General features: G+C 35.1%; 1 protein-coding gene across 2 annotated transcripts in view; it reads left to right on the forward strand.

The window, feature by feature from the left end:
• CEP162 (centrosomal protein 162) overlaps positions 1 to 12,946 on the forward strand; it is a 65,464-nt gene that overhangs the window by 16,263 nt on the left and 36,255 nt on the right. For both annotated transcript variants that reach the window (XM_023740365.1, XM_004386067.2), the window contains 7 exons: positions 3,957 to 4,151; positions 5,409 to 5,490; positions 8,088 to 8,367; positions 9,211 to 9,472; positions 10,881 to 11,014; positions 11,264 to 11,491; positions 12,022 to 12,162. In XM_023740365.1, the coding sequence (XP_023596133.1) occupies positions 3,957 to 4,151; positions 5,409 to 5,490; positions 8,088 to 8,367; positions 9,211 to 9,472; positions 10,881 to 11,014; positions 11,264 to 11,491; positions 12,022 to 12,162 (1,322 nt within the window). The remainder of the gene's footprint in view (positions 1 to 3,956; positions 4,152 to 5,408; positions 5,491 to 8,087; positions 8,368 to 9,210; positions 9,473 to 10,880; positions 11,015 to 11,263; positions 11,492 to 12,021; positions 12,163 to 12,946) is intronic.

A 12,946-nucleotide genomic window follows, 5' to 3' on the forward strand; every position in this document is an offset into this window, starting at 1 on the left:
AGGTGATCAAAATCAAGATGTGCACATGGTGTATCTAACTCCCAATACGGCAGCTGCGATTCAGCGTATGGATCAGGGTGCAATCGCCACTTTCAAGGCATACTACCTACGGACCATGATTGCTCAGGCAATAGCTGCAACAGATGGAGATACAGTAACATGCAGTTTCTGAAAGAATTATAATAGTCTTCGATGTATCTAGAGCATTGCATCTTCCTGGAAGGAAGTTACAGGAAAATGCATGCAGGGGATATGGGAAAAATTGCTGAGTTATGTGAACTTGCTTTAAGGATTTGATCAGAATAATATGATGGAAGAGATCAGTGGGAAAATCATCCACGTGGCAAGAACTCTGAATTTAGAACTTGATGTTCCCAATGTGGAATAGCTCATAGGTCACAAAGAAGGGGAATTGACAGATCAAGAATTAATGGATTTTGAAGAGGAAAGAAATGCTGCAGAATAAAGAAATAATGAGGAAGAGGAAGGAGAGAAGCCAAAAAATTTTACAGTGAAAGGATTAGCTGAAGTTTTTTCTAAACTAAATCAGGGGCATCAGTTGCTTGAAAACATAGATCCAAATGCTGATCACTTTGCTAAAGTCGATAGGCAGATTCAGGAAGCAGCAAGAGGTTACTGCGAAATATATGAAGAAAAAATGAAAAAGACCATACAGACAGTTCTCACTAATTTTCTAACTAGAAGCACCACCCCCATTCCAAGCAATAATCCAGATGATCCAGTGCCTTCCACAAGTGGAGTTATTACCACAACTGACAAAATGCCAACGTCATCCAACTCTTCTTCATTGTCAGAGTGAATTTTTATGATTTGTGAATTTTTTTTTACATGTGTATGTATTAAAATATATCTGTAAGTTTATATGTAATGTTTCCAACCTCCAAAGAAAAATAAAGAGCAGATTTATAAAGATACTGATAATAAAAGGCAATTATAATGAAAACTAAAAAAAAAAAACAATGAGATATTCAACTTATGTCAGAACAGACTTAAGACAGAGTCGTCGGAACAGAACCCCATCATAAGTCGGAGACTACCTGTACTGTATTTTTGTTTTTGTTTTTGTTTTTTTACCAGGTTTCTTCCTAAATTTAGGGGATGTATTGTCAAAGATCGTCTTCGTTAATTATCATTTATGAAATTCTTAATGCTTTATTGTATTAAATTGTGGTTCTTTAATTCAGTAGTTAGAGGCTACTTGGGAAGAGACTGATAACTGTAAAACCAAGGCTTTCTCAATGCCAGGCCAGAGTTTCACCTGTCTCACAGGCAAGCTTTTCACTTACTTTTCACCTGTCTAACAGACAAACACCATTGTGCTGTGGCTGCATGGCTGGAGTAGTCATAGGATGACAGTATTGCTCCATGAAACCTGGCCCTTTGCTCTGCAAAATAGCATTTGATACTTTTCAACTTTCTAAAGTTGAAAAATAGAAGGGGCTTTTAGCATGTAGCAATACATAAAATAACTACTTAGGGCGCCTCTTTTTAACCTAAAAGGTGGATAAGTCTTTTCTTTTCCTCTTCATAGAAAGTATGAAACTAGTTAACTTAATGACTCTGGAAGTATTCTTAGTATCACCTGGGTTAATGACTCCAGTTAGGAGAAAAGTACCTTTCTCCAGCTCTTTTTTCTGAGCAGCCCTAATACCTCTTTATCCTCTATTTCTAATTTTTAATTTTTAGGACATTTATTTTTCTGCATGTTTGCTCTGCTGTTGCTCTAAACCCTGGAGCCTTTTTCTTTTGACACCTCACACCTGTTTAAAAATTAGGTGTGCCTTCAGAACTACTATGCTATTTGCCATTGGGGTTATTTATTTTATATACACTCAGCAGATACTTAATCATCCTGATCTTTCAGTAGAGGAGAAAAACCACCTTGTGCCTTTCCTTTTTTCATGAAAACTAATTTTCACCTCCAGTCATGCTGCTGGCGGATGGTTTAAGGGGAAAGTTAGGCTCATCTCAACAGGCAAGACCTTTATCCTCATGTTCTCGTGCAAAAGCCTTGCCCCTTAACTGTTGGCAGTTTTACTCTAACAGTATCCCCCTACATTTTTGTTTTTAATTTAAGCAAAACTTTAGTTTATTAGGAAATGCTCCACATATCGGTGGTGACCTGAAACATTAGATAGAAAGACATCTCATTGTAAGGCATTTTTACATAATCTTGTAAGTGGCTGTCAGTCACCTCTTATGTTTACAGAATAAAACAGCCCCTCAGAGTTGTATAGTATACAACATACAGTTTATAAAGGCTGAGGAAGATGAAGCTGTATGTACCATTTTATTCTTTATAGTAATTGATTAATCATGGGTACCAAGAGAAGACCAGTCATCTTATTTCTGTTATTTTTTCCATTCCTCTTCTATAACTTATTCTTTCCTCCAATTTTGAAAAATTCATTATAATTAATGAAAATTACAAACTGAGTAAGAAAATACTTTAAAAAGATCTTAAATGATGATTGTCATGAGATTCTTCAAATTCTTTTTTCCAGAAATTATTTATCAGTTGGTGGAGACAGAGAGCTAATAGAAAAAGAAGAGTGAATAATGATGTCAAGGTTTCTATCTTGAGTGACTGGGTGAATAGTGATGCCATTAGCTGAAATAGGAAATACTGGTATTAGGACAGGTTTATTGGGGAATATAATGGATTCAGTTGGGGATGTGTTAGATGTGGTTTACTTAAAGGACAATGTAAATGTTTGTTAGAGTTTGATAGAAAAGAGATAAGGACAAAAGGCATAGGTATGGAAGTCACCAGCATAACAGGCAATAGTTAAAGCTAAGGATATTGATGAAATCAACCAGACTAAAAAACATGAAGTGGGAGGTGATAAAAAGAGGACTAAAGATGGAGTGCTGAAATGAACCATTTACCGTAAGAGTGATAGGAAGAACAAGGAGAAAGCGTTGTGGAAGAAACCATTCCCAGGAAAACGTGGTCCACAGTGACAAGTGTCTCATAGGGTTGAAGTAGCATGAGAACTAAAGAAACTGTTGGATTTGACCATTAGGAAATTGTTTTTATTCATCAGGATGTTGGAACATGTATTGGATTGCAAAGTCAGAGGAGTGAATTGCAGTTGAGGAAGGGCAAATTGTAAGATGTTTGGCAGCACTCGGAAGCAGAGAGAGAGTAGCAGTGTTAAGGGAGAAGTAGAATCTTTGAAAGGAATATATCAGTTTGGGAAAATTTAAGAATAGTTTTATCCAATGCACAGAGGTTGGTTAAGGATAGTAGGAAAAGAGGGCAATAACTAATGGAGTCAATTTTTTATTATCTACCACATCAGGATACAGACTATATCATCTGTACTTGCTGAAACGAATTATTGAGACTGCTACAATTTCATACTAGTTCGTTATAGCTACATATTACCTGAGCTTGTGCATAACTCTACCTTTATAATAATGTCACTGTTGTTCTACAAGGAGCCCTGGTAGCATAATAGTTAAGTGCTCAGCTGCTAACCAAAAGGTTGGAAGTTCAAATCCACCAGTGGCTCCATGGGAGAAAAGACCTGGCAATCTGTTGCCATAAAGATTACAGCCTAGGAAACCCTATGGGGCAGTTCTACTCCGTCCTTTATAGTCACTATGAGTCGAAATGGACCTGACAGCACACAACAACATTGTCTTGCAGCCTTGTTCACCATTCCTAACAGACCAAGGGGTAATATTAAACCAAAACCAAACCAAACCCATTGCCATCTAGTTGATTCTGACTCATAGCGGCCCTATGGGGCAGAGTAGAACTGCCCATAGGGTTTCCAAGGAGCAGCTGGTGGATTCAAACTGCCAACCTTTTGGTTAGCAGCCAAGCTCTTAACCACTCCACCACCAGGGTCCTGTAGGGGTGATATTAGCGTTATATATTTCTCATGTACTTCTCATGTACCTAGAGATTACATTGATTTCAACAGGTATCTCTCATGGACAAAGCAATAGTGACATTGAAGCCCTACATCAGGCTTATCATCATGTAGCCCATTCTTTGGGCGATACAGATGAACAAAGATTTGAGAGTAATGCAATAGAAAATACCAAGAACTCAGTGAAAGATCATCCTCAAGACAATGATGACGAGTCCTCAAAAAACAATTCTACGACTGAATCTGGTAAAAACTTACTAATAAATTTATATATTATTTTTCCATTATTTGAGACCCTCTCTGAACAGTTTTCAGTGTAGTGTAATTTAAATACAATTTACTGTGGTGATTGTTTCTCAGTCTCTGAACTTATTTAAACGGTTTGTTCAAAATGATATCCAGGAATCACAGATTTCACTATAGAGTTAGAGCCAGACATAGGATAAAATTTCAGCTCCTCCTTCAATGGGCCTTGATCAAATTAAAAATTGCTTAAGTGTTTCCACATTTTTTTACTCTTTTTCATGTATATGTATACATATATGCCATGTTTATGCAAATAATGTTCACATTACACATTTTTTGCCAACCATGCAACCCCCCTGCGATATTTTCATAAGCGTGCTATGCCACACATTATATGTATGGGCACATTATTTGCAAAAAAAATACAGTATTACAGTGCTTTTTTAAATAGAGAACAGTATTTTGGGGTCAACTAAATACATACTTAACAAAATATATATATATGCATATGCACACACACGTATGTTTACATATATAGCTATATTATGTATGTATGTTGTTGTTAGGTACTGTTGAGTTGGTTCTGACTCATAGTGACCCTGTGTACAACAGAAGGAAACACCGCCCAGTCCTGCGCCATCCCCACAATCATTGCTATGTTTGAGCCTGTTGTTGCAGCCACTGTGTCAGTCCATCTCATTGAGGATCATCCTCTTTTTCGCTGACACTCTACTTTACCAAGCATGATGTCCTTCAGGGATGGTCCCTTCTCATAACATGTCCAAAATATGTGAGACAAAGTCTCACCATCCTGGCTTCTAAGGAGCATTCCGTCTGTACTTGTTCGAAGACAGATTTGTTTGTTCTTCTGGCAGTCCATGGTATATTCAATATTCTTAGCCAACACAGTAATTCAAAGGCATCAGTTCTTTGGTCTTTTTTCCTTGTCCAGTTTTCACATATATATGAGGCAATTGAAAATACCGTGGTTTGGGTCAGGCACACCTTAGTCCTCAAAGTGGCATCTTTGCTTTTTAACACTTTAAAGAGGTATAAACACACACATATATTTGGTATATATATTTATCAAATAGAATATTAAAGGAAGTTTGCCTAGTACAAGTAAGTTTACAATGGGAAGTGGGGTTTATTGCATATGCAGCTTTGTTAACTATGTTAACTAGACACACCTAGAGCTAATTATTTTAAGTACTTTACACATTTTTGGTAGCTACTTTCACTTTTTTCTCCTCTTAGATCTGCCCACTGTAGAAGAGCTGATGAAACCTATCAGAATAGATTCCTTTGGGGTCAGTGGTTTTGATTTACAACCTGTCAGGTATGAGTTTATTAGAATGTATTATGTAGATTGTTTGTTTAGTTGAGTGAGTTTTTATTTGTTCTAGTTTTGTCATTGAAAACTTTTAGGATAATTTGTTCTGTGTAAACATTTCCAGTGAATGATTAATGGGTAATATTATATCCCTGAATGGTGCAAACAGTTAATATGCTCAGCTATAACCAAAAGGTTAGGGATTCCAGTCCATGCCTCAGAAGAAAGCCTGGTGATCTACTTCTGAAAAATCAGCCATTGAACACCTTATGGAGCAGAGTTCTACTCAGACATAGTTGGGGTCATCATGAGTCGAAATTGACTCAAGGTCAACTGGTATTCGCTTATATGAATCTACCTATGAGTCATTACTTTCTTCTATCTATATTAGTCCTTACTCAATTTATCAAAATTCTTTTTTTGCTATAAGGAAAATAAATACATAGTACTAAAAAAGTTTCTGCCATTAAGTAGCCTTAAAGCTTTTCACTGAAAAATACTATCTCTTCATCTTTAAATAGCTCTGAGACAGTTGATTCAGTTGATGTGAGAGAACATGAATTTTATTCTGTATATGAGTTGTAGATTCTTTTTCTTTATAAACCAGCTCGTTTTGTGCTTTGTCTTAGACCATCCGTCATCTCACAGGTTGAGTTCTTTGGTCACAAAAGAAATAGGCTGTGTGAAAATGCTGTAGCTCCACTACACTTTGTTAGAAGCATGTGGGACACTGCTGTCATCCTCCAACACAGAGTTACACATCACAATATTGTGTCATAAGAACACTTTGCATTTGTATAGCACTTACATGGCACATCCAGTGTTTCACATGTTTCTCATAACAAGTAGGACAGGTGTCTTATCCCCATCCCCAGGTGATGAAACTGAGGTAAACCCACTTGAGTAGTGGAGCTCTCATGAGAACTAGATGATGATGGTGATAATAACAGCTGACCTTCTATCACATGCTTACTGTGGGCCCAAAACTGGAAGTTCTTTAAATACATTATCTCATTTAACCTATAGCAACTCCATGAAGTATATTTTGTTATGATCCCCATTTCATGGATAACAAAACTGAGGCTTAAAGGCATTAAATAAATTGCTTAAGGAACACAGGCGATCTATGCGCTTAACCATTCATATTTTCAAATCCTTGATCTACATGAAATATTTCTGTAAAATAGCTTATCACTCATTCGTATATTCACTTGTTCATTTATCTTGTCAACAGACATGTTTTGAGCCCCTTCTTATAGGACATCCTCACCCTGTAAATCCACTTGTAGTGATTTCATGGCCTTGTTTCTACATATTGCCAGTTAAGAGGAAGTGATGAAGTGAAGCTTACACCAAAATCCATCCACTTGAATGCTAAACCTAGTGTTTCTCCCCTGAGTTGTAGTGCTGCTATTTTGTACTTTTAAAGCGCAGATTGAGCTTCCTCATCATTGTTGTTTGGGACTATGTTCATGTTTCTAAAGAAATTTTCTTAAACATCTTGGGTCTTTGTTGGCGTAAGTGGAACCATTTTAGTAATGTGAATTCTAAAATGGGTTTGTGTTTAAAAGCTGAAAACAAGTATATTGATATTAAATACATAACAATAATTATAGAAATATCAGTTGTATGAGCTTTAGTACACATGTCTAAAAAACCTTTTGTAAACTGTCAAATAAGTAATCCTAGTCTCTGTTACAGATAATCCTTGAAATATTAATAGCTTAACACCGTCAAAAATGTATTTCTTGTTCACATCACTGTCCCATGTGGGTCGGCAGAAGTAGGGCGCTGCTCCACACAGTCATTTAGGGACTCAGCCCTCTGCTGTCATCAACACATGGTTTCAGTCAATAAGGAAATCAGTCAATAAGGAAAGGAATGTTTCTTTGGGATATTTTCCATATTTTTAACATCTAGTTGTCTGAAATGTTACATTGCAGTTAAAATATTTTTAACCTTGGGAATTATTTTATTTCAAAATCCTAATGATTTTGTACTTTTTAATTTTTATACTCTTTGTTTCATTGGCATAAATTATTATTGCTTCTTTAGTTTCTTTTAGAAATAACGTAAAACATTTTCCCTGTCTCAAATTCATGTTGACTTCATAAGAAACTGTGGATGAAAGATATATTACAAAAAGTTAATTTAAGTCTTTTTTTTTTTTTCTTGTACAAAAGCACTCTCAGTTTGTTTGGTTTCCCTTTTCTTTAAAGTGGAAACCCTGGTGGCATAGAGGTTAAGAGCAATGGCTGCTAACCAAAAGTTCGGCAGTTGGAATCCACCAGGCGCACCTTGGAAACTCTATGGGGCAGTTCTACCCTGTCCTATAGGATCACGACAGCAACAGGTTTTTCTTTAAAGTAGACCTGAGAGTCATCATGTAATTCTTTATATTGTACTGTACTGTATTCAAATTATTTGAAATTAAAAACAATTCTATGATACTATGCGAGTATACTTTGTTAAGCAGAATTGTAAATAATGTACTTAACATTAATAACTTAATTTGAATAGTTGTAGAAATATGTTAAAAAGACTGCTGTTTGAGGGGTCACATTATACAGGGCTCATTCTCTGTGTCCTACTTTGTTTTGTAGTTCTAAAGTACTGGCGGATAATAAAGAAACTGAATTTGTTAGTCCTTTACTTAAGACAAACTCAAATCTTATGTTTCAAGAACCACATCATGTGAACCAATTTTTTGACAAAAGTGATGAGAATGTGGTTTTACAAAAGACAGCAAATGAAGGTATAGAAAATAGCTGTCCAAGAGTAACTGCTACGGAGGAACACATAGATAAAATGTACCTTGATATTTTGAGGAAAAAACTATCTGTTGATCCTTCATTATTACCTCAGGATGACAAAATTAATAAAGTAAGTATTTATAATCTAAATTGATTTGATATATCAAGAAACTAAGTTATATTTAAGTATATAAGTATTATTGATAAGTGTGTTCCTCTTAAGCTAATGGGATTGATTACATACTAACCCCCACAGAAGATCCTGGATACTTACAAGCGATGTGTACTATGACACCCTCACGTCCCCAAATTCAAGAATACCACTGTAGCATTAGCTTTCTTTTAGAAGCTTTTCTTTAGTAACCATAGACCAGAATTTGATAGTACAAGAAAATAAAGTTTCCTCATCATTGTAGTGCTATTGTTCTATCTTTCCATTAGTCTGCAAGAGTAAATGGCATTTTGTATGAATACTGTTAGCAACTATGAAGAAACTTATATTTCACTGTTTCTTTTTCCTCTAATCTTGATCTATTCTGCTTTATAGTTTCAATAATCACAATATTCTGTTTGTATTTTACAGTTTTGAATTATATGTTTATCGTAAGTCATCTCCAGTTTTCTTTGTGGAATAATGCAGGGTATTAATTTTTTAAAACATCTGGAGAAGTCTGGAAGGAAAAAGATAATATTATAAGTCATTTTCAAATGTATTTCTCCATGCTTATTCTAGTAATTATACATCTGGGAAGCTTATTTTGTTTTGTTATTTTGTTTTAATGCTGACTTTGAAAATGTGCTTCAGAATACTAAAATTCCAGTGAATTAGACTTAAAGAACTTTACTGTAGGGGTTGCCTTCTACAAACTGCATTATTTAATGTCACTACAGTTTTGCCAACTGTTACATCTTCATTTACAACTATAATTGAAGTTCATTTAAATACTAATGAGTTTCTCCTTGTTGTGTACAGACTTTGAGATCTCAGCTCAGTTTTGGAGAAGAAGGGGCTGTAATCGGTAAAGAGGTACTTTATAAGAAGGCTAGAAGTGCACCTCCTTTACTTAAAAGAAAACCCCAGAGTGGATTATATGCATCAGTTAGGAGCTCAGGCTATGGCAAACCCAATTCACCATCCAAGACGTTTTCTACTCTTGAAAAGAAAACTTCAAAGGACGTTATGAAGAGCAAAAACTTGAGATCCATTCCCACCTCAGATCGAGCTAGGAAGAAGGGTAATCATATATTCTTTTCATTAAATTTTGATACTGCCCATGTACCATTACTGAAAAATGATTACTTAAGAAATACTTTAGCCCACTGAGAAATCAAAATTAAGAATTCAGGAAGGGGACATTCTTGTATGAAAGGACTGGCAGACTGCTATGATTGGGAACAACCTGCCACTCAGCTGTCAGGTCCTTAGGAGAATCACAACGTTAATAGATCACACCCCATTCATTGGCCACATTAATAAACCTCCAGTAATTTGGAAGGGTTAATGCCTTCCTTTACAATGACTCGAACAATTTGTTATGTATGTTTTAAGAAATTTATCTGGAATGTTTTAAGAAATTCATCTGGAAAATTTATTGATATCAAATAGACCAATTAAATATGATTACAACTCTGTAAGGAAAATGTCTCCATGCCTATGCCTGGAAAAAAGAATGAAAAGAAATCTTTGGGTGAAGGACTCTTGGTGACTTGTTCCTTCTTTTGACTTTACTATATTTCCTAAGTATTACATTTTTAATGGAAAAAATAAACTTTGCAGTTTAAAAATTCTCATTTTGAAGAAATTAGGTTAAAAAAGTAAATTTTGAGGTTCTTCATTTACCTCTAAGGCTGAGGCAATCAAATAATGCTTATTGAGTATTCTACTCAGGACCTGTAATATTTGCATATGGGCCTTAAAGTCTCATCTAAGTATTTCCCTTAAACATTCTTTATTATTAACTGAATAATATATTAGCCTTAGAATTATCTCTACTGTTTTGGGCATTTACAAAGTACCTTAAAAGCTGAAAACTGGGCCAGAACATACATTAATCACATTTTTTCTGGTTTAATATACATTACCAGAGTATTATAGCAGTGTTATGATTTAATATTTTAAAATCCAATTTACATTAGCTATTATCAAAACTCCCTGCAATTTGTATTATTCTATTGACGTTATATCTTAATATACATTGTTTATAACAGTTATGCTTTGAAAGCATATTGAATCTGAACTAAAATGCTTCAGAAGGTTATCAGCTACTTTTGAATGATCATTTAGAAATGCTTATTTATTATTACTGTGAACATTTGAAAGAATAATTTATTTAAGTTAATAAAGCCTGAGGTTATCGCAGTTCACATTCTCTTCACATTTGTTTAGTTCCATGTCATTTGGCATGAGTCTTGGGTCAATTAGGTATCTGTGTCAAATTGAATAGAATGTTGATCATGGGTGGCAATTCTGAGTGCACTGTCAATTATCACAGTGAAACAGTGGAACAGCTGTGCTTTGTTTTGAGATCTTCATTTTATCCTAGTGTTCCCATTGTATTCATACTTACTGTTACTTAATTGCTGAATATACATTCAACTTTGTTTGCATTTATGGTGCTTTTATCTATTGTTTACGATATTTAGAAATCTTATCTGGAACAAAAGTCATTAAGCCTGCAGCTTTGGGTACACCAGCTCCCAAAACTGAAAGTTGCCTGGCTACTCCTAAGAAGTCTGAAGATCCTACACAAATTGATTCCTGTGTTCAGTTTCAGAATGTAGGTATTGAATTTCAAATTAATATTTGTAATGCTTTTATCTTCTAAAATCATATTTAAATGAAATTATAAATAATGAAATAGATGAAATTTCCCTCAAGAGCGATATTCTAGTCACTCTTATTTAACATTTATTGCTTTTCTTACATAATAGTGTGTCGTTTTTATTTGTGTTTTTTTTTCCTAATGACCTGTGTTTTAGTGTTACATGTAAATCTGCCATAATGAGATAATGCCTTTCCTTAAAAGGATTCTTTAGGATACCCTGGTGGGAACAAGGAGACAGAATTATTTATGTTTAAAAGAGTTCAGGAAGCAGAGGAAAAATGGAGGGGTGCACAAGCCCTAATTGAGCAAATTAAAGTCACATTCTCAGATAAAGAAAGAGAGCTGGAAAAGAAGATGGAAGAACTGAAGAGACAACAGGAAAAAGAACTCTTCAGACTAAATCAAGACAATTATATTCTTCAAGCAAAGGTACTACACGTGTTGGTCTATTTTTTCTTTCATTGACTGAAAAAGAATCTGTATTCCCTGCTAAATTCATTGTCATCCTTCTGTTCCTGGAGTTGTTTAACTTGACATATTTGCTGTATAAAATACAGACATGATTCTGAGACTGCCACCTTGGAGGAGAGCCTGAAATGAACCCCAAGAGGAAAAAATCTGAATTTAAATTGGCCCATTTTCATGGTTTTCTTCTGTTAGCAGTCCTTTTTAAAACCAATCTCTTAGTTCAGTGTGACCTTCAAAGAAAACAAAATTTTGGAAAGAACTGTTATAGAGGGTCTAGACTCAGAGAATGACACTGTGTAGTACTTCTGAGTTACTTCCATAAACAAACCATCAGCACAAAACATCACTATACTGATTGACTGTAATTGGTGTTACATGAAATTCCAGTGTGGTAAATATTATGAGACAACATCCTGAGTTTTCTGTTCTTCCTCACTTCTCACTTCTTCCTTTCCTTCCCCAAATAAAACAATTTCTGCATTTTCTCAAAGCTAAATAGCTTTGAAGAAGCGAACAAAAAACAAAGATGGTTACATTTTGGAGAAATAACTGATCCTGTCACCGAAGAAAAATTGAAGCAAATCCAAAAAGAAATACAGGAACAAGAGACACTTCTTCAAGGATATCAACAGGTGTGTTAATTCTTCACTACATTGTGAGCTTGTTTGTGAGATCCTTTAGTTGTAAAAATGAGTCATATTAAAATATTTCTGTGTTTGTTTTATGGTAAATGAGAATTCTGGCAAATAAAAAGAAGTAATAATTTAACTAGTTTACACATTTCCCATAGGCAGAATTAAAGTTGTTAAGAGCATGGATTCTGGAATCAAAGTATCTGGTTTTGAATCTGGGCTCCCTCACCTGCTGTTCTGCCTTAGGCATATGAGTTCACCTCTCTAAGACAGTTTCCTTACCTGTGAAATGTGAATATCAATAATAACACCTCCCTTTTAAGGTGGTTGTGAAATTAAAATAAGACAGGGCAAACCAACCTCTTAACAAGTGCCTGGCACATAGTAACTATCAGTGAATATTGCCTGTTATTATTTTTAATAGCCATGTTCCTTAGAAACTGTCCTAGTTTTTTTAAATGCTTTTTAATAGATAATAATAGCTAGTTTTAATATTATATTCAGGAATATGAATCTGAAATCAGTTGCTTGTACCCTGGCAGTGAAAACAAATTTAATTAAGTGTGAGAAAATCTGTGTGTCCTACAGAAGGCAGACTTTTGTGATGTGTGACAGGTGACGGAATCTCGGTGATGCTGACCTGATGGACAGCCAGAACAGGTTTAGTGGTCTCCAGCTTGAGACTTCATCTTAGTTCCCCCCCAACGCTCATTTCTTACCTCCCTCCCCTTCTCCTTCTCTCTCATAACAGCTTTTTCTTTTGACAACCATAGCCTAGCCTAAG

The sequence above is a fragment of the Trichechus manatus genome, unplaced genomic scaffold (genome assembly GCF_000243295.1).
Source record: "Trichechus manatus latirostris isolate Lorelei unplaced genomic scaffold, TriManLat1.0 scaffold00154, whole genome shotgun sequence".
NCBI lineage: Eukaryota > Metazoa > Chordata > Mammalia > Sirenia > Trichechidae > Trichechus > Trichechus manatus.